The sequence below is a fragment of the Arctopsyche grandis genome, chromosome 6 (assembly GCF_051622035.1).
Source record: "Arctopsyche grandis isolate Sample6627 chromosome 6, ASM5162203v2, whole genome shotgun sequence".
Lineage (NCBI taxonomy): Eukaryota > Metazoa > Arthropoda > Insecta > Trichoptera > Hydropsychidae > Arctopsyche > Arctopsyche grandis.
Genome location: NC_135360.1, coordinates 6,413,261 through 6,436,492, shown reverse-complemented (window position 1 = coordinate 6,436,492; position 23,232 = coordinate 6,413,261). Strand labels below are relative to the sequence as shown.

General features: G+C 35.5%; 3 protein-coding genes across 3 annotated transcripts; 1 reads left to right on the top strand and 2 right to left on the bottom strand.

Moving 5' to 3' along the window:
• Positions 1 to 5,859: 5,859 nt before the first annotated feature.
• LOC143913457 (uncharacterized) lies at positions 5,860 to 9,122 on the top strand. The gene is made up of 2 exons (XM_077433272.1): positions 5,860 to 5,982; positions 6,909 to 9,122. Exon 2 carries the CDS (start codon positions 6,958 to 6,960, stop codon positions 8,248 to 8,250), a length of 1,293 nt encoding a protein of 430 aa, XP_077289398.1. The 5' UTR covers positions 5,860 to 5,982; positions 6,909 to 6,957; the 3' UTR covers positions 8,251 to 9,122.
• Positions 9,123 to 12,522: 3,400 nt separating this feature from the next.
• Positions 12,523 to 15,456, bottom strand: LOC143912543 (alpha-actinin-4-like). Its single transcript, XM_077431830.1, has 7 exons — positions 15,346 to 15,456; positions 15,093 to 15,230; positions 13,444 to 13,557; positions 13,112 to 13,370; positions 12,933 to 13,027; positions 12,769 to 12,864; positions 12,523 to 12,689 (listed from the first exon to the last, which is right to left on the bottom strand). Exons 1-7 carry the CDS (start codon positions 15,454 to 15,456, stop codon positions 12,648 to 12,650), a joined length of 855 nt encoding a protein of 284 aa, XP_077287956.1. The 3' UTR covers positions 12,523 to 12,647.
• A 1,081-nt stretch (positions 15,457 to 16,537) lies between these two features.
• Positions 16,538 to 22,065, bottom strand: LOC143912542 (spectrin alpha chain-like). The gene is made up of 13 exons (XM_077431828.1): positions 22,021 to 22,065; positions 21,656 to 21,896; positions 21,414 to 21,556; positions 19,867 to 20,079; positions 19,706 to 19,772; positions 19,450 to 19,622; positions 18,042 to 18,232; positions 17,771 to 17,962; positions 17,518 to 17,689; positions 17,332 to 17,444; positions 17,152 to 17,264; positions 16,698 to 16,822; positions 16,538 to 16,624 (listed from the first exon to the last, which is right to left on the bottom strand). Exons 2-13 carry the CDS (start codon positions 21,867 to 21,869, stop codon positions 16,538 to 16,540), a joined length of 1,803 nt encoding a protein of 600 aa, XP_077287954.1. The 5' UTR covers positions 21,870 to 21,896; positions 22,021 to 22,065.
• Positions 22,066 to 23,232: the final 1,167 nt, after the last annotated feature.

The window sequence follows — 23,232 nt, the reverse complement described above, 5'->3', positions numbered from 1 at the left end:
TGGTTAGGTCATGTGGCGAGAAGGATGGACGAAAGGTGGAGATGGCTGGAATGGTATCCGAGAGAATGTAAAGGGAGAAAGGAAGACCAGGCTGCAAAGATGGTGGGTGCAGGGGAGCGCCTTCGGCCGCCTGTGTGCAAATTTAAATCGGCCGCTCTTTAATTTTATCAGCATTTGTATAAATCGGATCTACGTGACGAGCCAGAATGTTAAATTACAGAAAACACAAATATCGGAAGGCAAAGATCGAAAGTCGAAAGATCAAAAAAAAGGGTGCATGGTAAACGGTACATACTCACTTAATTTACGCGAGCAGGATATAAGAGGAACAAGAGGAACAGGCTTTTCCTCCCGTATTCTGCGCGCGCACATTAATACGGGAGGAAAAGCCTGTTCCTCTTGTTCCTGTTGTATCCTGCTCGCGCAAATTAAGTGAGTATGTACCGTTTACCATGCACCCTTTTTTTGATCTTTCGACTTAAGATCTTTCGATTTTCGATCTTTGCCTTCCGATATTTGCGTTTTCTGTAATTAAACATTCTGGCTTGTCACGGAGACCGGTATAAATCATATTAATTCGGAGCATAGTGCTGAAAATTTTAATCACAATAAAAATTAACCAGAAAAACAGACAGAAAACCAAAACGTTTTGTTCTGTACAGGACCAGACGATAATAGAGACTGAACGCTTTCAAGTTCATTCATGAAAATCTAGTGTTTTAACCCGCAATCCCATGTCTAAGACATTGTTCTTGATGAATAATGTCCTAGATGTGGACATTCTTGAAGAAATACATCTGGTAGTCGCAGATATAATAGAACATAAAAGACCTAACTCTATGCGGACCGAAGTTATATCTGCTATCCCGTTAATTCCCCGAATTATAGTTCGGGTGTGTTACAAGTAGAGAGCGGCGCGGAAGTGCGCCAGCACAGAAAAAAATGGGATCGTTTTGTCAATTTCTATTGATAACAATAGAAATTGACAAAATGATCCCGTTTCGGCGCATTCGTCCGCCGAAGACTGGTTAAAAGTTGTAACTTGCAACAGTAATCCACAATTATACTACAAGACAACCAAAATGCATTTTAGGGCCTCAGCACACTTATCGGATCGTCCGGTGCGGTTCTCTCGTTGCGTACGCCAGTACGTCCGTTTTCATACAAATGAGCGATAGCCGCCACACTATGCGGACCACCCGCAAGCCCGTCCTGCGAACCGCAGGCCTCTGCGGATGTTTCAATTCCGCATGCGGTTGTCAGTCGGTCATCGGCGCGTGCATTCGTGTATAGCTTGAGTACTACACGATTTTCGACACCGGTCGATTCATTTTTGTCCAAAGTAGAGTATGGCTTTGGGACTTGAAAGACAAAAGCTACAGTGATAGAACGGCAAAGAGACGAGCATGGGACGAAATTTAAAAAATTGTTACGATCGAGGCGGATTGCGGTTCCCCCCCTCAATGCGGCCGCGATCGTCCAGAACGGCTACCGGCAGATTACGGGCCGCACCGGACGATCCAGCAAGTGTGCTGAGGCCCTTAAAACGTACGATATCTTGTTTCGTATTTAAGGAATATACTTTTTTCGACTCATTCTTTGGGACGCCTATGTGCCTTGCACACATTTGTGCATATAGTAAGCGCGACCCTGGGTGGGTGGATGAAATTAGAGAATGTATGGGGTGAGATGGAGAGTTGCACAAAACGGAGACAAATAGAAGCGTATTAGAGGGGCCTTCATCCAACAGTGGGTGGTGAATGGCTGTAAATGGTGATTCACAATATTTAATTTCCAGGATCAGAAAATTTTGATTTCGTAAAAAAATTACTCGGCTATATAGGTATATAGCCATATTGCCAGCAGTGTCGCTTAATTAAGCAGCAAGTGAACAGTGGGTTCGATCCGCTATAATGCTGGTTAGATTTGGGGGTATTTGTGACACCAAATCGATCGTTTATTACACTGAGCAACAAAAAATCACGTTTTTGAGTTACCAGAGCGGAGACTAGCCAATCTTTACTAAGTTTGACCCACTGAATTCGAATATGATATTGATTTTTGTTGGTGGGCGATCGTTTACGAGATATGAGCGTTTAAAAAAATCCGCGATTTTTACAGTTTTTTGGCTTTTGCGGTCTTTAACTCAAAATTTAGGATTGTTACGCTCAAAGTGAGTATTGGAATCAATAGTCAGATATTTTTCCTATTAATTGTTATATTTCATTGCTTTGAAATACTATATTTATCGGACTACATGCCATCTCGCTTGCACCTAACATATTACGCGATACAACCATATATACAACGAAAGCATTTAAATTGCAATTACCACTTTAGTTAGTAAGTTTAGATAAAAAAAAATATTGAGATAGAAAACCAATCCTTATAAACGTGGTGAAATAAAAAATTTGCCAAATAAATGAAAAATAGCACGGAAAAAAATATATTTTTGACTTTTAAAATTCGCTAGACAATTAATTAGAAGTATTTCAAAGCAATAAAATATAACAATTAATAGTAAAAATATCTGACTATTGATTACAATACTCAGTTTGAGCGTAACAATCCTAAATTTTGAGTTAAAGACCGCAAAAGCCAAAAAACTGTAAAAATCGCGGATTTTTTTAAACGCTCATATATCGTAAACGATCGCCCACCAACAAAAATCAATATCATATTCGAATTCAGTGGGTCAAACTTAGTAAAGATTGGCTAGTATCCACTCTGGTATTTTTTTTTTGTTGCTCAGTGTTATCAGAGTTTGCCAATTTTATCTAATCATTGTTGAAACGGTTCCTCAAAATTGGCGAAAAATCATCTTTCCTGCTCTCACAAATCTTCTGTATTTATTGTATGTACATACAATTTGTTAAAAACTATGTACAAATCTAAAATTCATATATGTCTCAATGGATTCATTCTGTAATTGATTAATTAATTAATTGTTATTTCGTGTTCTTCAGCTTCTGGAAATACAGTGATTTATGTAATAATAAAAATGCTGCATTGTTTGTAATTAATTGTCGAGGAAGGCACATTGGGGTCTTCCTGTCACGCCTTCCTGGTATATATATCTATGTAAAAATAAAAATAAAATATCTAAACGAATTCGGCCAAATAAGGTTTCAAATGAATCATACTTATCCAATTTCTCCGTTGTATAAGCGTGTCGAATGTCCGAGTGGACTATATATGTATGTATGTATATAGCCTGTGTCGATTATTGACCAAAACTGTTATTATAATTCTTATAATATATCAATTTTCGTGAATTCGGATATTTTGAATAATGAAGTTATCAAAATATATATTTTATATATGGAAATCTAGCGAGAAAAACGACTTACAAATCGAATCATCTAAACCCGCCTATAATGATAAAAAATGTAGATAGGCATTCTAGAGGAACTCATTTATCTAATCATGTACCTCGAAGCTTATACTGAAATATTGATAAAATAACGAACAAAAGAAATATTTAATCCGGACTGAAGTGATATTTATAAATGGCAATTTCAATAGAATTTTTAGAATGTTCGGCATGAGATGAAATCAGTTTACATATGTATGTACATAAATATGTAATAACGTGTGCTATTGCATGTTACATAGTTTGTACTATACATGCATATCAGGATTTTAATCATAAGAATTAAAATTATTTTATCTCTAAATATTATATACTAGCTGTAATACCCGGCTTCGCTCAGTGTTTATAATATAAACCGCTTAAACCGGTTAAACTAAGCTAATAGTAAACATTTAATTAAAAAAAAAAAAAAAATTTTAAATTTTAAAAATTTGAAAAAAAAATAAAAAAAAAAAAAAAAAAAAAAAAATAAATAAATAAAATAAAATAAAAAAAAAATTTAAAAAAATCAAAAAAAAAAATAATTTTTTTTTTGCCTTCTAGGGCTTCGCCCTCGGTGCCCCCCTGAGCCTTTGCCTTCTAGGGCTTCGCCCCTCCACGTCCCCATGAGCAATTGCCGTTTACGGCTTCGCCCCCATGATCAGTTGCCTTTTAGGGCTTCGCCCCTCCGCGCCCCCATGATTAAATGCCGTCTAGGGCTTCGCCCCCCTTATTTAATGCATTTAGGGCTTCGCCCCCCGCGCCCCCAAGATTAATTGCCGTTTAGGGCTTCGCCCCCCCTTAGTTTATGCCTTTTAGGGCTTCGCCCCTCCGCGCCCCCATGATTAAATGCCGTCTAGGGCTTCGCCCCCCTTAGTAAATGCCTTTTAGAGCTTCGCCCCTCCGCGCCCCCATGATTGAATGTCGTCTAGGGCTTCGCCCCCACGATCAGTTGCCTTTTAGGGCTTCGCCCCACCGCGCCCCCATTATTAAATGCCGTTTAGGGCTTCGCCCCCCTTAGTTAATGCCTTTTAGGGCTTCGCCCCTCCGCGCCCCCATTATTAAATGCCGTTTAGGGCTTCGCCCCCCATAATTAATGCCTTTTGGGGCTTCGCCCCTCATCACCCTCATGATTAAATGCCGCCTAGGGCTTCGCCCCCCTTAGTTAATGCCTATTAGGGCTTCGCCCCTCCGCGCCCCCATGATTAAATGCCGTCAAGGGCTTCGCCCCCATGATCAGTTGCCGTTTAGGGCTTCGCCTCATAAGGCTGCGCCCCATGGGGCTTCGCCCCATGAGGCTGCGCCCCCTTCGGGGCCCCATGGGGCTGCGCCCCCTTGCGCCCCCTTCGGTGCCCCATGCGGCTAAGCTCCATTAGGCGGCGCCCCATAAGGCGGCGCCCCATAAGGCGGCGCCCCATAAGGCGGCGCCCCATAAGGCAGCGCCCCATAAGGCGGCGCCCCATATGGCGGCGCCCCATAAGGCTGCGCCCCATAAGACAGCGCCCCATAAGGCTGCGCCCCATAAGGCGGCGCCCCATAAGACAGCGCCCCATAAGGCTGCGCCCCATAAGGCGGCGCCCCATAAGGCAGCGCCCCATAAGGCAGCGCCCCATAAGGCGGCGCCCCATGAGGCTGCGCCCCCCTGCGCCCCCTTTGGGGCCCAATGAGGCTGCACCCCCTTCGGGGCCCCATGAGGCTGCGCCCCCTTCGGGGCCGCATGCGGCTAAGCTCCATAAGGCGGCGCCCCATAAGACTGCGCCCCATAAGACAGCGCCCCATAAGGCTACGCCCCATGAGGCTGCGCCCCCCTGCGCCCCCTTCGGGGCCCCATGAGGCTCCGCCCCCCTGCGCCCCCTTCGGGGCCCCATGGGGCTACGCCCCATGAGGCTGCGCCCCCTTTGGGGCCCCATGGGGCTGCGCCCCATGAGGCTGTGCCCCCTTGCGCCCCCTTCGGGGCCCCATGTGGCTAAGCTCCATAAGGCGGCGCCCCATAAGGCGGCGCCCCATAAGGCGGCGCCCCATAAGGCGGCGCCCCATAAGGCGGCGCCCCATAAGGCTGCGCCCCTAAGGCTGCGCCCCATAAGACAGCGCCCCATAAGGCTGCGCCCCATAAGGTTGCGCCCCATAAGGCTGCGGCCGATAAGGCTGTGCCCCATAAAGCTGCGCCCCCTTTTGAGCCCCATGGGGCTGCGCCCCATGAGGCTGCGCCCTCCAGGCCCCCTTCGGGGCCCCACGGGGCTGCGCCCCATGTGGCGCCCCTGGCGGGGCCCCATGAAGCTACTCGCGAAACGAATAAAACAAATCGGCGCCCATGGATCGAAAAAAAAAAAAAATCGAATCACGTGTTCGATGACGTCACCGATCTACGGACGACGACGACGACCAAGGATATTTACATACAAAGTCTCTTTCCAAATTATAGATTAGATTATAGAAGATAACATTCATACACACGTTATTTGATTAGATAGAGTTGACTGATCTAATAATTTATCATAAACATATTTATGAAATTCGATAGTTTTTCGCCAATCATTAGTGAGAACGTGTCTGTTTTTACAAACCTCCTTTACGTTTCACATTAAGACGTATTTTTTATTTGTATTCCCAAGATTCAAAACATTCCACGTGTAAGTAAATGTAGCATACGTTTCACTAGATCTTAATATCACTTCCATTGATAAGTCTGTTGTATATGTAGGTATATTTAATCATTTGACAATTGAATGAAAATCTATACATCAAATATATACATTATGTACATTAAATATATACTAGCAGCGTGGACTAGTGGTAAAAATATATGCTTTCGAAAATAGTGGTCACGGGTTCGAGTCCCACTGGTGGTTGCTGGCCAGACCATGGTTTGTGACTCAAGGTCGATCGTTTCCTATCAGAGTTTGTCAATTTATCTGATTTTCATTGAAACGGATCCAAAAAATTGGCAACCTTGACTCATTTCTCACAATTTTCGAGTTTTCAACGTCTCAAATTTCGCTGATTTGTATAAAAAATGCTACAAATTTGTCCATAAAGGCGAAAACACACAGAGATGAACGTGGCACATGCTTTTTTTTAGATAGTTTAAAACGTGCGAAAAAAATGGGCCGTGCCTTGCACATATGCATGGAATTCCCAGCGAGCACCGTCCCTAAATGACCTCTTGGAGTGATTTCGGTAATATTGTATCCTTGCTTCACAGTGATCAATAACGGTGTATCCCATATTTGAAGAAATATAGGAGAACTTGTCGACGTTCCACGTGCCACGTTCCGTCCTGTGTGTTTTCGCCCTAAATGTCTCGCAGATTTCGAGTTTTTGAGCATCTCAAAATTTGACGATTTATATAAAAATGCTCATAAAATTTGTCAAAAAAAATATTATCCATAGATGTCTTATGATGCTTTGTTAAAAAATACTCTATAAATTGTATATCGATGATTGTAATTGGCCAGGAAGGCGCATTGGGGCTTTTCTGGTATATACATATGTATAAAATAAATAAAAATCTATACATAAATGGAATTTATTGATAAAAAATATTTTTGTATTTCAGAGCGCATTGTAAATTCGATTAGATTGGTTATTTAGTTAAATTCTAAATAATGTCCGATTCCAACGAAGTAAACAGTGTTGGAAAAGCAGCAGCACTGATGGCGTCTGGTTTGAAAGAATTTAAAGCTGGAAAATATCCAGTGGCTAAGACACATTTCGTCAATGCCTTGCAGTTTTATAAGAAGCATTATGGTATAACACACGCCGAAACGGTAAATGCCATATCGAATTTGATCAATGTGGAACGAAAACTGCAAAATTTTCAACAAGCCAAGGTCCTGCTTGAAGAACTCACATCGACTTGTCGACAATGTTATGGAGAAGAGGATTTGAAGACCATCAATGCTATGAGTAACTTGAGCAACGTTGAAAAAGATCTTGGCAATTATAAAACGAGCAGAGACCTTCTTGAAAATGTTTTGAGTGTGTGCAAGAAGGTACACGGACCTGAAAGCATACACACGGCTAAAGTTTTGCTAAGTTTGAGCTACGTGGAGAACGATTTGGGTCATCACAGCAAAGCAAAAGCAATAATACAAGAAGTGGTGTCTGTATATGAGGAGTTTAACGGACCTGATCATATAGAGTCAGCTCTTCCTCAGTTGCATTTGAGTATAATTACAAGCGATCTGGGGATTTGCGAAGCGGCGAAAATATCAGTTGCTAAAATTTTAAATGCATGTACCAGCGGCATGGATAAGTTAGATATACCTAAAGACATAATGGATGGTAGTAGAATGACTATGAAACGCGATTTGATCAATTTCCGGGAGGCTAAATGTATATTAAACACCATTCTTCCAGTATATGAAAATCATTATGGGAAACTGAATTATAAAACTGCTGGAGTTCTGCTCAACATGAGTAAAGTCGAATGTGACTTGGGTGATTATCAAAAAGCTAAGGAACATTTAGACGATGTTTTACCGATATATGAGCAACATTATGGACTATCGCACACTAAAATGGCTAGGGTTTTACTCAATTTGAGCATTGCTGAAAGCGGTTTGGGTAACCATACTAAAGCTAAGGAGTTGCTTAACATGGTTCTCAAAATGTATGAAAAGGTATATGACACTAATCATCCTCTGTATTTATGTGCGCAGTTCAATTTGGCCAAAGTTGAAAGTCAATTGAATCAGTACGATGCTGCCAAGAATTTGCTGGAGACTATTTTACCTTCGTATGAAGAATGCTATGGAATGAAGAATTATAAAACTGTCATTATCCTATTGAATTTATACCATGCTTACAACGATTTGGGAGATCAAATCCGTGCTGGTCAACTGCATAAAAGGATCATCCACTTTTTGAAGGATAATGCTAATGCTTTCAAGATATAATAACTCATATAATGTCATGTCAATTTAAATATGACGATGTTGCCATAAATTTACTTTGGGGAGAATAATTATAAAGTTTTCATAATTTTATTGCATTTATATAATATAATACTTACAAAGATTTGGGAGATCGAATAAGTAAATCTAATAAAGTTGAATTAATGAATATATTAAATAATAAGTGCTATAGATCAAATAGTTTCAAAACAAAAAGGTGATACTAAAGCTTACAAAATATAATAAATTATTAATTTAATTGTCATAGGTTCAATTTTTTTTTTGTATTAAACGTTGTCTAAATTAAACAGTTTTATTTTAAATAATTGTTGAATGAAACCTTTTTTATAGTTAGTATTATCATATCATTTTTTATTAAAAGAAATAATGCCGAAATTTTATATTTTTATTTAAAATATTAACATTAATTACACTTATTTACAGCTTGATATCAAGTTTTCTTAGAATCTGCAAGCTATGAATTAAATATAAACAATTATACTCGTAATTCATTTTTTCAAAAATTTTATATATGTATGTATGATAATATTGTCTACAAATTCGATTGAAAAGCTCAGATCAATACGAAAAATCAAAACATTATCGAAACTAGTGCTTATGCGTTTAGAGAAAACCAAATTGAAAACGCTTCTAGTCATGTTATGAACTTGCTAAAGATGAATCGCCAAGCTTTGACTTGGTCAAGATATCAAGATATCATGTTATATTTCATTGTAATGTACATAATTAAGAGAACGATTTCACTGTATTCGTAAAATTGTAGAAGAATTTAATTTTTTGACTGGAAAAGGTTTCATTTCATTATCTGTCGAAGAAATAGAATCAAAAGGAATTTTACTATGAAAGACATACTCTTAAGTAAAAAAAAGTAAACATAGACATAGTATTAACTAAAAAAAAATATTTCAAAGTAAAGATCCAAGCTCCGTTTGTCTATACTGAGGCAGTGTGATTTAGAAGAATCCTACTCAAATATTGTACAAGCTACAATGCCAGCGGCAATTGCCACTGCCGAAAGGAGTTTTGGAAAATTGAAAATCATTAAAAATGATTTTGACATTGATGACATTATAAATGATTTTGTTGGTGTGAAAGCAAGTAAAATAAAGTTGTAGAATATAATTTTTGTCAAATTTAAATATTATATATGTATATATGTATATAACAGTACCGCAAATAAATTTTATTTTTTATTTTAAAGCTGTATTTTTATTATTGTAAAAAAACTATTGTATAACTTAAATTTATTACGAAAAGTATTTTAAACAAAAAAAAAAAAATTAATTGTGCCGGTTATTATGAAAGTGGAATAAATAAAAATATGTATATTATTCTTAACAAAATCAATTAAATATATTTTTTAAATTGATTATAATGAATCGATGGAGCCGATAGCCACCAAGACATCTATAAATAGTCAAAAAATATAATTATTAAAACATTTAATAATTATATTTTTTAATGATCACATTCTGGCTATATTATTTAGGGTGATAATTAATAGAACTTTAATTTGGATCATATTAATTTTCATAAAAATTCCTTATGTCTCTTGATAACTCATAAGGCTTAAACATGAAATTATAACATATTTATCCAAAAACATCTTAAAACATTCAATTTCCGACTGAAAACTATTCAACTAAAAGTTTGTGATACTATGAAAAAAATATCTAAATTTAAAGTGCAAAGTATCCTTTTTAAAGTGGCAAGTATTGAAATTAAAGTTATGGTGTACCTAGTGAAAAGTATCAAATTTTAATTTTAAAGTAGTCGAATTGAGGTTCCATGTAATTAGAGAATAGTATTTAAAATAAAGTTCAATTATATATTCCCTTATTATATATACCTCCGTGTATTGAAATTCAAGAAATGCGTCGTTCCCTCTTACTGAATTAATTTCCTGATATGCTTCTGTGTAGAATGAATGAATTTCAAGTATTTTTTGAAGTTTGACATTCTTTTTTTTCCATTCTATATAAAAAATATTGAAATATAATACAATTTATCTAAGCTGGAAACTAGTTGAAAACCTTATTTTAAAAAAATTATTCGAAATTAAAAATACATTACTAACCATTGTCAATTGTCTCCCTTTCTGATTTAAGAGTTGCAATCTTTTCCGGTACTCTTATAATATTTTGATTCCATTTAATTATCAAATCACCAACTTCAATGATGACATTTAGCCTGGAAGTCAATAAGAAACAAACTGTTTGAGATTTTGTACAATTCCAATTATTGTACATAAATATTGTAACTCATTTATTCCGATGAATGTAAATATCAACCAATAAATCATTGTGCTTTTTAATAAGAGCTTCTGCGTCAACTTTGTCTGCTAATTTTTCTTTAATCATCTAAACATCAAATACCAAATTTATATCCTACATGTTTTTGTACATGTATGTATGTACACCAGTCCCAGTTTTAGGGGGGGCTGGGGGGGGGGGGCGGTACCCGAGGGCGCCACTTGATGCGCCAAAGGCGCTTCGAAATTTAAAACAAGAGCGCCGGAGGCGCTACAAAATTTTAGATCAGAACGCTAAAGGCGCCTCTACGTTCTAAGTTCAAACATTTGTACTCGGCAAATTCTATTCATTGGGCGAAGGCGCATTCCCTTTTATATTACATTATGCTTATCAAAAAAATTAGTTTCACATTTCACTGTGGCATCCACTGTTTAAATCTCGTGCTATATGACGCCGAGAAATCTTCTGTAACATCACAAACTTTTTTCGGTATTCTCCAAAGATGTTTTATCCTATTTTCAGCTTCAATATATCGCTGGAAGATTCTAACTACTGATCACGAGCAATTATATTCCTTAAAAAAATTATTTGACACATGCTGGGAAGCTAAAATAGTAAGTTTCAGCTAAAGATTTAGCAGTGGAATTACAAATAGAGTCGGCATTTAAACAATTAAAAAGTGAAACGGCAATTTGACGAAAATACAAAAACTCCCCAATGGGGTTGGGAAACCATGTTAACCACTTTTCTGCCGGTCCCAAGCCCGGAAAAAGGAGGATGGTAACCCATTTTATTTACTAGGGGCGCTTAGAAAAAAATTGTCCCGAGGGTGCCATGGGGTGTAAGGCCGGCACTGATGTACACCTACATATATATTTTATATTTATTATAGTAATTGACACCACGAGATTATATCGACACTCTTTTCGAATATTTGCTTGCATAATGCATTTTCGAATTGATCATATTTCCTTATAGCCATTATTTCGAACACCCTAAATTTATTTTGAATTTCCCTTTGCTGATTTTCAACGTTTTGTGTTTCAGTAGGATGTAGCGATTTTATCCTATAAAAATGTACAAATATATTTTATCTTATAAAAACATTTTATTATATATGTATGTACATGGGTCTACCTCACGGGCCCGAATGTGAAATTACAGAAAACGCATATATCGGAAGGCAAAGATCGAAAATTGAAAGATCTTAAGTCGAAAGACCAAAAAAAAGGGTGCATGGTAAACGGTACATACTCACTTAATTTGCGCGAGCAGGATACAACAGGAACAAGAGGAACAGGCTTTTCCTCCCGTATTCTGCGCGCGCACATTAATACGGGAGGAAAAGCCTGTTCCTCTTATTCCTGTTGTATCCTGCTCGTGTAAATTAAGTGAGTATGTACCGTTTACCATGCACCCTTTTTTATCTTTCGACTTGAGATCTTTCGATTTTCGATCTTTGCCTCCGATATTTGCGTTTTCCGGCGTTTCACATTCGGGCTCGACACGGAGACCGATATGAACGTATATGAAAAATTAAATTTTAGAACCTTTTGGCAAGTGAATTGACCATCTTTATTTTTTGATTTATTGTTCCTTGTTCTAATTGTGAGTATGTTGTCAAAAAAGTATTCATTAATTCTACCTCATTATTCAAGTCATCCTTATGTAATTGATCACAATTCTTACTTATCAAGTTTTGAATATCATCACAAGTTGTTTTAATGTTTTGCAAACTAGAATAAATATATGAATCGATAGTGAAAATGAAAATTCAATTTTCATAAATTTATTTATTTATTTGGAAAATTTACAGTTTATTAAGTTTATTAAAAATCACAGTCATATTTGACTTTACCTTGAATCATATTGAAGTAAGTTTTCTTTTTTTGCTATTTCAGCTGCGGCAATTGATACCTTTGTAATAGAAATAGCACTTGAAGTATTTAGACAGTCGAATACTAAATAATACAAAAAAATATACTTATTTCATACTCACTGTATTCATTTGAGGCTGTATTTCTCTAATATAACCAGCTGGCACCCATCCTTCGGTTCCATTTGATTTTCTAACGAGCCACCAATCTCTGTTGGTGTTATCTATAAGGAACATCACTTCATCTTCAACTATAGAAAAATTTGTCTAGCGAATGGAAACAACGCTTTAATCTAAAAAAAAGAAAGTTTTATATTATAATATCAATTTATGAGTGAAAGGATCACAAAATTCAGAAGAATTGAAACTTACACTTGTATGATGTGCTTGAAATTTGGGGTCCTCGTGTTCTTCTATCTTGGTTACTGATTGAATATCAGTGGGTTCTGATTGAGTTTCACCTGTCAACTGTAATGAAATGCTTTGTAAAGATTTCAACAAAACGTTTTATGGATAAAAATAGGTTTGTAACTAACATTTCTGACGTTTCGGGTCATTCCAGCAAAAGTATGGTAATAAATTGTGATGTAAGTCATTATAGATTTCTCATCTATTTTGCTTATACAAACATCTGAAGGAGTTGTACATATTATAAATATCGTATTACATATATCTTTAGATTGAATATATATTTATTTATACAATGAAAAACAGCCTTCTGCATCCAACAGTTTCGGTATATCAAATTTAGTTTGGGTAACTTCAAAAGCATATTTGAGGTTTCTTATATTGGACATATGAAGTAGATTGTTGTACACAAACAGATTGGGACAATGTGCGTGGATGAGAGCGCTAAAACCAAGACCCGACCTCCAAGAATCTGTAAAATTTTTAATCTCGACCCCAGGATAACCGCGGGTCTTCTTTTGACACCATGATAGTAGCGTTTCTTTCGTCAATTTGGCTTCCCCATCCTAAATAATACACTGTAAATTTTAGAATATATTACACAAATTGAAAAAATCCACGTTTTAGAAGTATACTAACGGCAGCTGGGACCTTTTCAATGTGGAAACGCAGAATAATTGTCCATATTAGTCCGAGAATCAATTTTGGACTGCCATCGACGATGTCTTCAGCTCCGATACCTTGTAAGTGCACCTTCAACGATACGCATCATTAAATGAAAGATACAAAAGACTAATCAATCTGTATTTGGGTGTAAATCAAAGCAGTTGGTCACATGGGTTTTATAGTTAGATATTAATGTTCCATACATCAGGAACCGACACGAACTATTCATATTGTACAGCAGTGCATGTCGTATCAAGCAAAGCCAGTTTTCTTTGGACACTGTGAAAATTTTCTCGCAAGACGTGATGTCATAGCGGCGAATGCACTCTTAATAAAGTGCTGTCAAGCGCATATGAATTTTTTTCGGAATATTAACTTGTATTGTGACAACATTGACTCGATGATACGACGCAACTATGTACTATGCCGCACGGGCATGCGGTGCATGCGGGCCTTTTAGATTTAGGGCCCAAAAGGATTTTAAATTAAAATACTACACATTTTTCAAATAAAAGTCGTAAAAATTTTCTTAAAATAATTCATAAGACTAATGGAAGCACTAGTTAAGGTTATTATTATTAGTTATATCTCCAAATTGCGTGTCGAATTTTCACTATTTTGTACTCCTTCTCACGACATTTAGTATTTCTCTGTCATGGTTAAGTAATAATAATTATCTGCAATGATCTACATATAAACCAGATGTTAAATTAAAAAAAAATAATGGTTAATAAAATATTTTCGTTTCATTTGTGAATTGTGAATCACATTCTCGTATTTAATATCGTTCGAAATTTTCGGATGGTTATTTTATTTTTATAATGAAATATTCGATAACATGACTTACTATAATTTTTTTTTCAAATTAATAAAAATTTCGATGAGTCAACTCAGGCTCAGTTAATTAGCTATATTTTATATTGAGCATGAAGAAGCTTCTAAAATGTCTAAGAACATTTAAATTATGTGAGTTAATTATCAATTTAATTTAAAAAATAAAAAAAAACTAAAGGAGGCCTTTTGCTGGCATTTACATGCGGGTCAAATTTTTCTAGTTACGCCACTGGCATGACGGCTAATCATTTTATACAAGAATGCTTGAGCGTCTGGTACTAGGGACCCAATGCATTCGGTAAACGGACTATTCCGCAAATTGCGATCGCAATCGTTACCACAAAAATCGCGAATACGGAATATCTGGCACTCGAGTTCTCGTTAGTACAATATTTCGCGTGATTGATTGAGTTTTTGGGTGCCAGATGTACCGTGATCGAGATTTTAATGACGTGCGCGAGATCGCCTTTTGCGGAATAATCACCTAACTAATGCATTCTTGTAAAAAATAATCGATTGATCATTCATGGTTGTCAATAATGCAATTCCGTGTATAAAATTTCAAATTTTGGTCTTAACAATACGTTTTATTTTAAATTTTTCAACATGCATTTGTTTCATTAATTTTTACAAGGCTCTTCTATATTTTTGTTTGATTTTAATCAAATGGAATGAAATGTAAAAATGATAAAGATATACTACATATGTACATATGTATATGCATAGAAATGACGAGGTTAAAAGCAATTGATAAGCTATAGCCTGATTGTAATTAATCTTAAGGATACCTGAGTGCGCAAGAATAAGATGCTTTTATTGACATTTTCGATTTTATGCACTCTCATATTTCCATGGCTAGGTTTCGGCAGCTTTTTGCCAGTTACGATTTCTAGCAATTTCAAAAGTATACGCCCATCGGCCAAATCCTAGAACAAGTCGTTCACGGCCATACATGTCTTGAAACAAAAAAAAATAATTCCATTACTGATTTTTAACTATGTGTCGTTGAAATTGAACAATTATTATTATCGAACAACTCACGTTCACCGTTTTCAGATTTAGATTGATCCACTTGATGAATATTTTCTTCTGAGTTTTAAATCGTTCATCTTGGAACGTGTTAATGAAAACTTGCTCGTATTTCACTTCCATTGTTTCGGAAAGCTATTGCCAATTGCAGTTCTGCAGGGTTATAAATAAAATTGACAATGGAAAGTCTATTAGTATAATAATTGATTTACTTAACTCATTTTAAACACTCGCTTAGTTGGACTTCCACTTTACAAATGACAAATGTTCTCTTTAGATAACGATCAAAATGTTGATAAGAATGTATATGTATGTCATGAATCATGATATATTATTCTGAAGATTCTAGTACATTTCATCACGGAGACAACTCAGCCACAGATTTCATGTAACTATTTTTTTAATTTTGCTAAACGAAAATAAAAATTTTCGATCAAAAAATATATAATTTAATGTTTTGTTGAAAAAAGAAAGGTAGAAAATTTTCAATTATTTTTATTAACTAAAATATAAAAAATAAAAAAAAATTATAAAAAAGTATATAGTATACATATGTATATATAAAATAAAATAAAAAGAAAATTTAAAAAATGTACTAAAATATAAAATATAAACTTAAAAAAAATATTATTTAGTATGATTAAGATTTCAATCAAAATTATAATCCCGGCTTAAATTAATGTAATTAAATGAATATTGCTTAAAACCTTGGATCACCCAAAGATAAGCTTTAAATTCAAAATTAAAAGAATTTACTAATGACAAATTATGTTATATTAACTACTGATCAATGAAATTTTTAGACAGTCTATATAATTAAAACAAATTCATGACTGTGTTAATGCTAACCACCGAGAGGTTGCCGAGTTTGATCCCGTGGGTTGATTGAAAATAATTTATTCCGAGTGTTATTTGTAGTACTGTTGGTCAGACTTGGATATCTGTGGCTCCAAGTCGATTCCCCGTCAAATTGGCCAAAACCATCCTACCCACTATGTCACGAATATTTAAACATGATTTAAAAAAATAAGTGATCTATAATATTTATACATGTACCATAAGATGTCACGAAGATGTAACCCGATGTTAATTCATAAATAAAATATTTTATATTAAATTTATTTTATATCATAAGTTATAAATTTGGTATTAGAATTGTAATTATGATTATTAATAATATTTCACATCTTATTTTTTTTATTATTTAGGGGTGGGAGGATGCCACTGATGGTTGATCAATCGGATTAAATTTGCTGTGATGAATCGAAGGAGCAGAAATGCACCAATTGTCCTACGAGCAAAACAAAAATTTCTTAATTTACAAACAATTTGTTAAAAAATATCGATACAAAGATGGTTCGCACCTGACGGTATTGGAGTTCAAGAAATTGGTGTCTTGTTCTTACTGAATCGTTGTTTTCAGCTACTTCCCTGCAGAAATACTGTTGTTGGAGTATTTCATTTAATGTATCTTTCTTTTTGATCCAATCTGCAATATTAATCAGTTTGAAATAGGATCATTAGAATAGATGGAAAATTTTAAATGTGGGCATTCATGTCGATATACATTTTTTTTGCATCTGGCAATTTATTGTTGTAGTGGTTTCTCAAAGACCAATGATCTTTCTGCAAACAGATACGGTTTTTTTTCTCGAAAAAAGCTTCTCAAAAACGAGATCGAAAGATTTTTTTAGCATTTTTAATTATAAAAAATATTGTGATAAAAGATCTTGCGATATATGTATGTATGTATGTGTCTACTGATAAATCTTTCCGTGAATGCCCACTTTTAAAATATCAAACAATTTAACTCCTGACCTTGGTTGATTTTTCTCGTTTTTGATCTAAGGACATTAATTTTTTGTGAAACGTTTGGCATTCTTTGCTTTCCTTTCAACAATATATCATCTACCTTTATTAGGTTTTGGATCCTAAAAACGATAATAAATAAATTTTCTCCAAAATGTACATGTTTGTTCAGGTAATTGTACAACTTACTTATTACCATGAGTGTGGATTTCACTCAGTAAGGTATTATGTTCAGTGATAAGGTTTTCAACACTATCAATGTCTTTTTCTCCAACCTCCTTCTTCAGTTTCTCTTCGACAGTCTAAACGAAAACGTAAATTCCCATATAAAGACAAGACACATTTTTGCCTATGTATGAAAAGTCGAACAATTACCATTATCCAGTTAATTTGATCTTCACTTAATTTGAGGACTTGTTTGCTCACTGCTGATATTAAACGTTCACATTTCTTCTTAGCCTTTTCATCAAATGCTTTCGAAATTATTTGGATGTCCTTTTGCTTGGCTTCAATACCTTGACGTTCGCCTGCATATGATGACTTTATTCTAAAACATGTATAATGTTGCATTAGCTTACTTTTTCAAAAAAAAAAATACAAATACAAAAGTGGAAATGAGGCTCAGAACTTTTCAGCAAGCGAGGTCACACGCTCTATATCATTCTTCAAGGATGTCATATCCTCTTCCAATTGAAAATATATTTTTGGAAATGCTTCTACTAGGCCTAAATTGCGTTCAAAGTCATCCTTCTCCAATTGACTGCTTTTATTCTTGGCTAATACTTCTATTTTCTTACAAGTGTCTTTGAATTCGTCGAAACTACAGAAAAGTATTAATTGTTAATACTATTAATCAACATTGTATGTAAATGATAAGCAATTATCACATCAAACGTAACCTTAAATCGTATTCGACAATTTTTCCCTTATTAACTTTTTCTTCACTGAGATTTCTCCACTGAAAATTTACATTGTTTGCTCGCGCTTGAGCTTCTGTCAGTTGAGGATGATTTTCTTTAGACATTGTTAGCAAGTGGGACTTTATTTCTTCCAAGTTTGAATTTTTTGCAGTAAACTCGTTCGAAAAAGTCTACAAACATTATCACGAAACTATAGGAAATCTTTTGTGTTAAATTAAATTGATACTCTGACAGTGTCGCTTTAAGAAAACATCCATTCAAAAATTCTTCTTCAAATTTCTCATTCTCATTCATTCATTAAAAAAAAAGAGAGATCTTTCTTTGGACAAATTAACAGACATGTCTGTACAATCTATCAATTTGTCTGCGGTAGGTGTGTTTGCCTGTCAACTTTTGTTTTTTGTCTTGTTCATAACACAATAAAATCAACCGAGACTAAATATTTACAAAGTATTATATGTTATGTTTTTCCGAGACCGTTGTGGATTTTTCCTGAAAACATATTTTGAATCTACAATTGTATTCAAAAAAAATATGTTTTGAAGTGAAACTGTTTTTTTTTATACACGAACATGTTATGATTATAGAGTATGGACTCAAAGCGCGCTGCTCATTGTTCAATTATTGTAAATGCTTTGTAAAAAAGGTTCGGAAAACCTTTAACAATGCATTTACAACATTTGAACAATGAACGGCGCGCTGTGGATCCGGCCACTAGTTATGAAACGATTCACCCCCACCCCTCCATTATTCTAGGAACTAGGAACGGAACTTTGGGAAGGTCCCTCCTCTTCCTTGAGAATGGACAATTGGCCGACGGACGGACTTTTAGCCGAATGGACACTTGGCCGACGGACACTAAGCCGACGGACGCTTGGCCGACCGGACACTAGACCGACGGATATTTTGCCGAACGGGCACTTCGAGCGGACACTTGGCCGAATGGACACTAGGCCGACGGAAATTTGGTCGAATGAAATTTTTAACATTTGGCCGAACGAAATTGTTTAAATTTATCAAAAATACCAAATTTTACCGAGTTCGAGGCTATTTCTGAATAATGTATCTGTGAGTTCAGTGAGTTTTAAGTGAACTCGACACGCAATCGGCCAAATGTCCGTCGATCTAATATCTGTTCGGTCAAATGTCCATTCGGCTAAATGTCCGTTGGCCTAATGTTCATTCGGCCAAGTGTCTTCATTTTGTTCGACAAAACACTTTCAGGTACGAGAGATTTTTCTCTCAAATTTTGTAGTTTCGTGACAAATTTTGTAGTCAGACTTGTCACATTTTTCTGCAGACTTGTCCACAAATCTCTCCGTCACAGACAGCTTTACAAATCAAAAATATGTTTTTGGATTTTATATTATGTAATGTTTGTACATACCTCATACTTGAGTCTCACGTCTTTAATAGTTTTCTTGGAATCGTCAGCTTTTAACAAATCATCCTGAGCTTTCATCCAGCATTGCAAATCGGAGCACATATCGTTGAATGCATGCAACATAATAGCGTATTGTAATGCTGTACGTCGCTCCATCAATAGATTCTCCAGATTTTCTACAACTCATAAGCATAGCGTATTTTCAACCACTCAATACAAAGTGTATTATAATCGAAATTAAAATTAGAATTGTAATTACTATAGTTTGTATGTAGACTACGACGACGAGTTCCTACATGATCTTCGGCGTCGGATTCGCCGATCAACTACAGAAATAATATCAATGACTTATGCTTGCTATGTATGTGTAGAATAGTACATATAAGAATATTACCATGACAAATGTTCAATTGAGCATACCTGTATTATATTTATTTCTCGAGCTATGAGGTCATCTGCATATTCGTCAAAAGCTTTTATGTCTTGTTTGAAAACAGCCAATTCGTCTTCTAACAATTTGTGTTGATTGAGAAGACCTTCGGCTTCTGTTTTATTATTGCCCATAGCTGCACTCGTCACTTTAGACATATTTGTTGCAATCCATTTTTCAAGTTCATCGACTTCATAATTAAACTTGGTAAACAAGCATATTTTTTTAGTGTCTTCATTATATATTGATATTTGTATAGTTAATTGTTACTAGGCTAATACTAAGTTGACGCGAAAAAATGATCGCGCGACAGAAAATCGCAAGCGCGTTTGGGGTCTAGGGGCTAAAGCACACTGAGAGGCACACGGCACGTGTGTTTTTTGTATACATTTATAAGTATATGCTAAAAAAAAACTGGCACGCATAATCTTTCTTATGACACCCTGTCCAAAAATCACCCGCTGGAGTGTTTTCGGTGATATTTTATCTTGAAATGTATACAAAAAGAGGAACTTGTTTGTAGAAAATGTAGGAGAAACTTGTCGAAATAATAAAATCGTACGAATTAACAATGAATTGAAGGAAAGCCCTTCCCTGCTGGATGCCACGAAGACTAAAAAAAAGGGGCCACGTGCCTCTCTGTGTGTTTGCGCCCTAGCTGTAACAGTAGCTAGCAACCTTCCTCCTCCCCTCAATGCAGGGCCAGATTCAGGGTGGGGGGGGGGGGGTGAGCCGGGCATTTGCCCAGAGCAGCAGGTTTGGGGGGCGGCAAAAAAAAATTAGAAGACATGAACGTGTCATACATTTTCAACATTTTAAAAGTCGATCATCAATAAATAATGGAATTGATTAACAATAGATTTTCAAATTGATTCATAAGAAAAATGCTGGCGTCAAATTTTAATTAGGATTGTAGATACAGTCCAATTATTAGCAAAAATAGGTTGAGCATTTCGTGGACACAAATAGAAAAGACTAGGCAAAGGAATTTTAGAAATTGCAGTTCAAAAAATGTTTTTTTTTTATAATGACTGAAGAAAATTTAAGATGTATTGTTTTTGATATAATATTTCAAATGTAATATAGATATATTTGGTCTTTCGAAAATATTTAAAATATTTGGCATATTTTTTAAAAGTACCCAATATTTTTTTCTATCTTTATTTTTTGATTTTTAATATACATACATATGTACAATATACATTTTTTTTAATAAGGTTTTCACTTTATAAAAATACATACGAAAATTCCATCTAAAAATCATATTTTAAAATAATAATATACAAAGGGCGGCAAAAATAATTTTTGCTCAGGGCAGCAAAAAAGGTGGATCAAAAAAAAAAAAGCTTCAATGAATGATCATTTTTTCAACCGAGATACTCAAATACATACATATGTTGATCGAAAATGTACGTTTTGTAATCGTTTAGCGGTTATTCATTGACACATTTATCCTATATTCCTATATAATTCTATTGCAGTATTTAAATTTAATATAACTAGTACATAACCTCAAATACATACTATAAAAACATACCTGGCTAGTTTCAGCTACATCTCTCAATATTATTTCTCTCAGTGCATATAATTGGTCCAAGTTTTGCCAAATGCTTTCATCACTCTCTGATGTTGTATCATCGACATCAACATTCTCCGATATCACACTCTCTTCATCATTTTCTGTAACTGGAGGCGTATTTATATATTTTTTTAAATAATAAAAAAACTATAATTAGTCTCAAACTATTCTATTGAAGACACGATAATTTATTTTCTTACCCTCATTTGCGTTAATCAATGCATTCAAAAGGGCTTCATGATCTTGCGATTCGGCGGAATTCTGTTGCAATCTTTGCAATGTTAAATCCTTCACCTCTGAGTAATCTACACCATCAGCCAACAATTGATCATCGATTTGTCTCAATATATCCAATATCGGTCGCACAGCTCTTTCAAGGTTTGGATCCAGAACAACGTCAAAATCTTCAAGCATTTTCTTGTTGATTATTTATTTGCCGTCCTGCATAATAATTACATATATAGCTAGGTATATTATTCCATTTTGAGTTAATTAAGATGTTCAGATAGCTGATAATATGACACACAAACAGTATAATAGGATAAAAATTCGTGCGTTCACTTACTCACTCAAAAAGTGTATATTTTGACGATGACTCTCTGGATAAATTGAAGATAACTGGAATGCTGATAAGTGATATCTTAGAGATTACAAATTATCTAACTTGTTGGTACATACATACATAGGTATGCACATAGGTACATATGTATTTCGATAAATGTAAATAAAAAACTTTAAGCCAGCGCTATATTAAAAAATTTGGATATGACCAACCTACGACATTATCTATGTGCATATTTGAGGATTATAAGAAGGATAAAAAACAAAATTCTATAATCAAACATGTGTACATACTACATACACATTCACACATACCGGCTATGAGAGCATTTTTGAAACAAATTGAGCGCAAATGTAGAGAAACTTACTCAAGACAGCTCGATATCCAACTAAGAAAACTATATTGGCTGATTGGTCCCTGCTCAAAATTGTCGATGGAAAACAGATTACTCATATAAAAGACAGTACTGAAGCCATATGGACATACGGATTACAGGGGTCTACGTGACGAGACAGAATGTTAAATTACAGAAAACACAAATATCGGAAGGCAAAGATCGAAAACCGAAAGATCTTAAGTCGAAAGATCAAAAAAAAAATGATGCATGGTAAACGGTACATACTCACTTAATTTGCGCGAGCAGGATACAACAGGAACAAGAGGAACATGCTTTTCCTCCCGTATTCTGCGCGCGCACATTAATACGGGAGGAAAAGCCTGTTCCTCTTGTTCCTGTTGTATCCTGCTTGCGCAAATTAAGTGAGTATGTACGTGAGTATATACCGTTTACCATGCATCATTTTTTTTTTTTGATCTTTCGACTTAAGATCTTTCGATTTTCGATCTTTGCCTTCCGATATTTGCGTTTTCTGTAATTTAACATTCTGTCTCGTCACGGAGACCGGGATTACAGATATGGGGTACTGCCTCACTCTCGAATATAAAAATCCTAGAACGATTCCAGTCCAATATTTTTTTCTGTTGATACAGATTGTTGTATTTGTTTTTATATGATTGAATAAACACTAGAAAAACAAAAAAATAATAATTTACTAACTTACCACTTTTTAAGGTCTGTTCATACCTATCCAGCACGACCCGTAACCTGCAGGTGTCATGCAAGTGCGGATAGTATTCTTTGGTACATTATATGGACGTATTCATACTCCATTCGCGCATGCGCATTTACGCATTCATGCGCGTCCATATTTTATT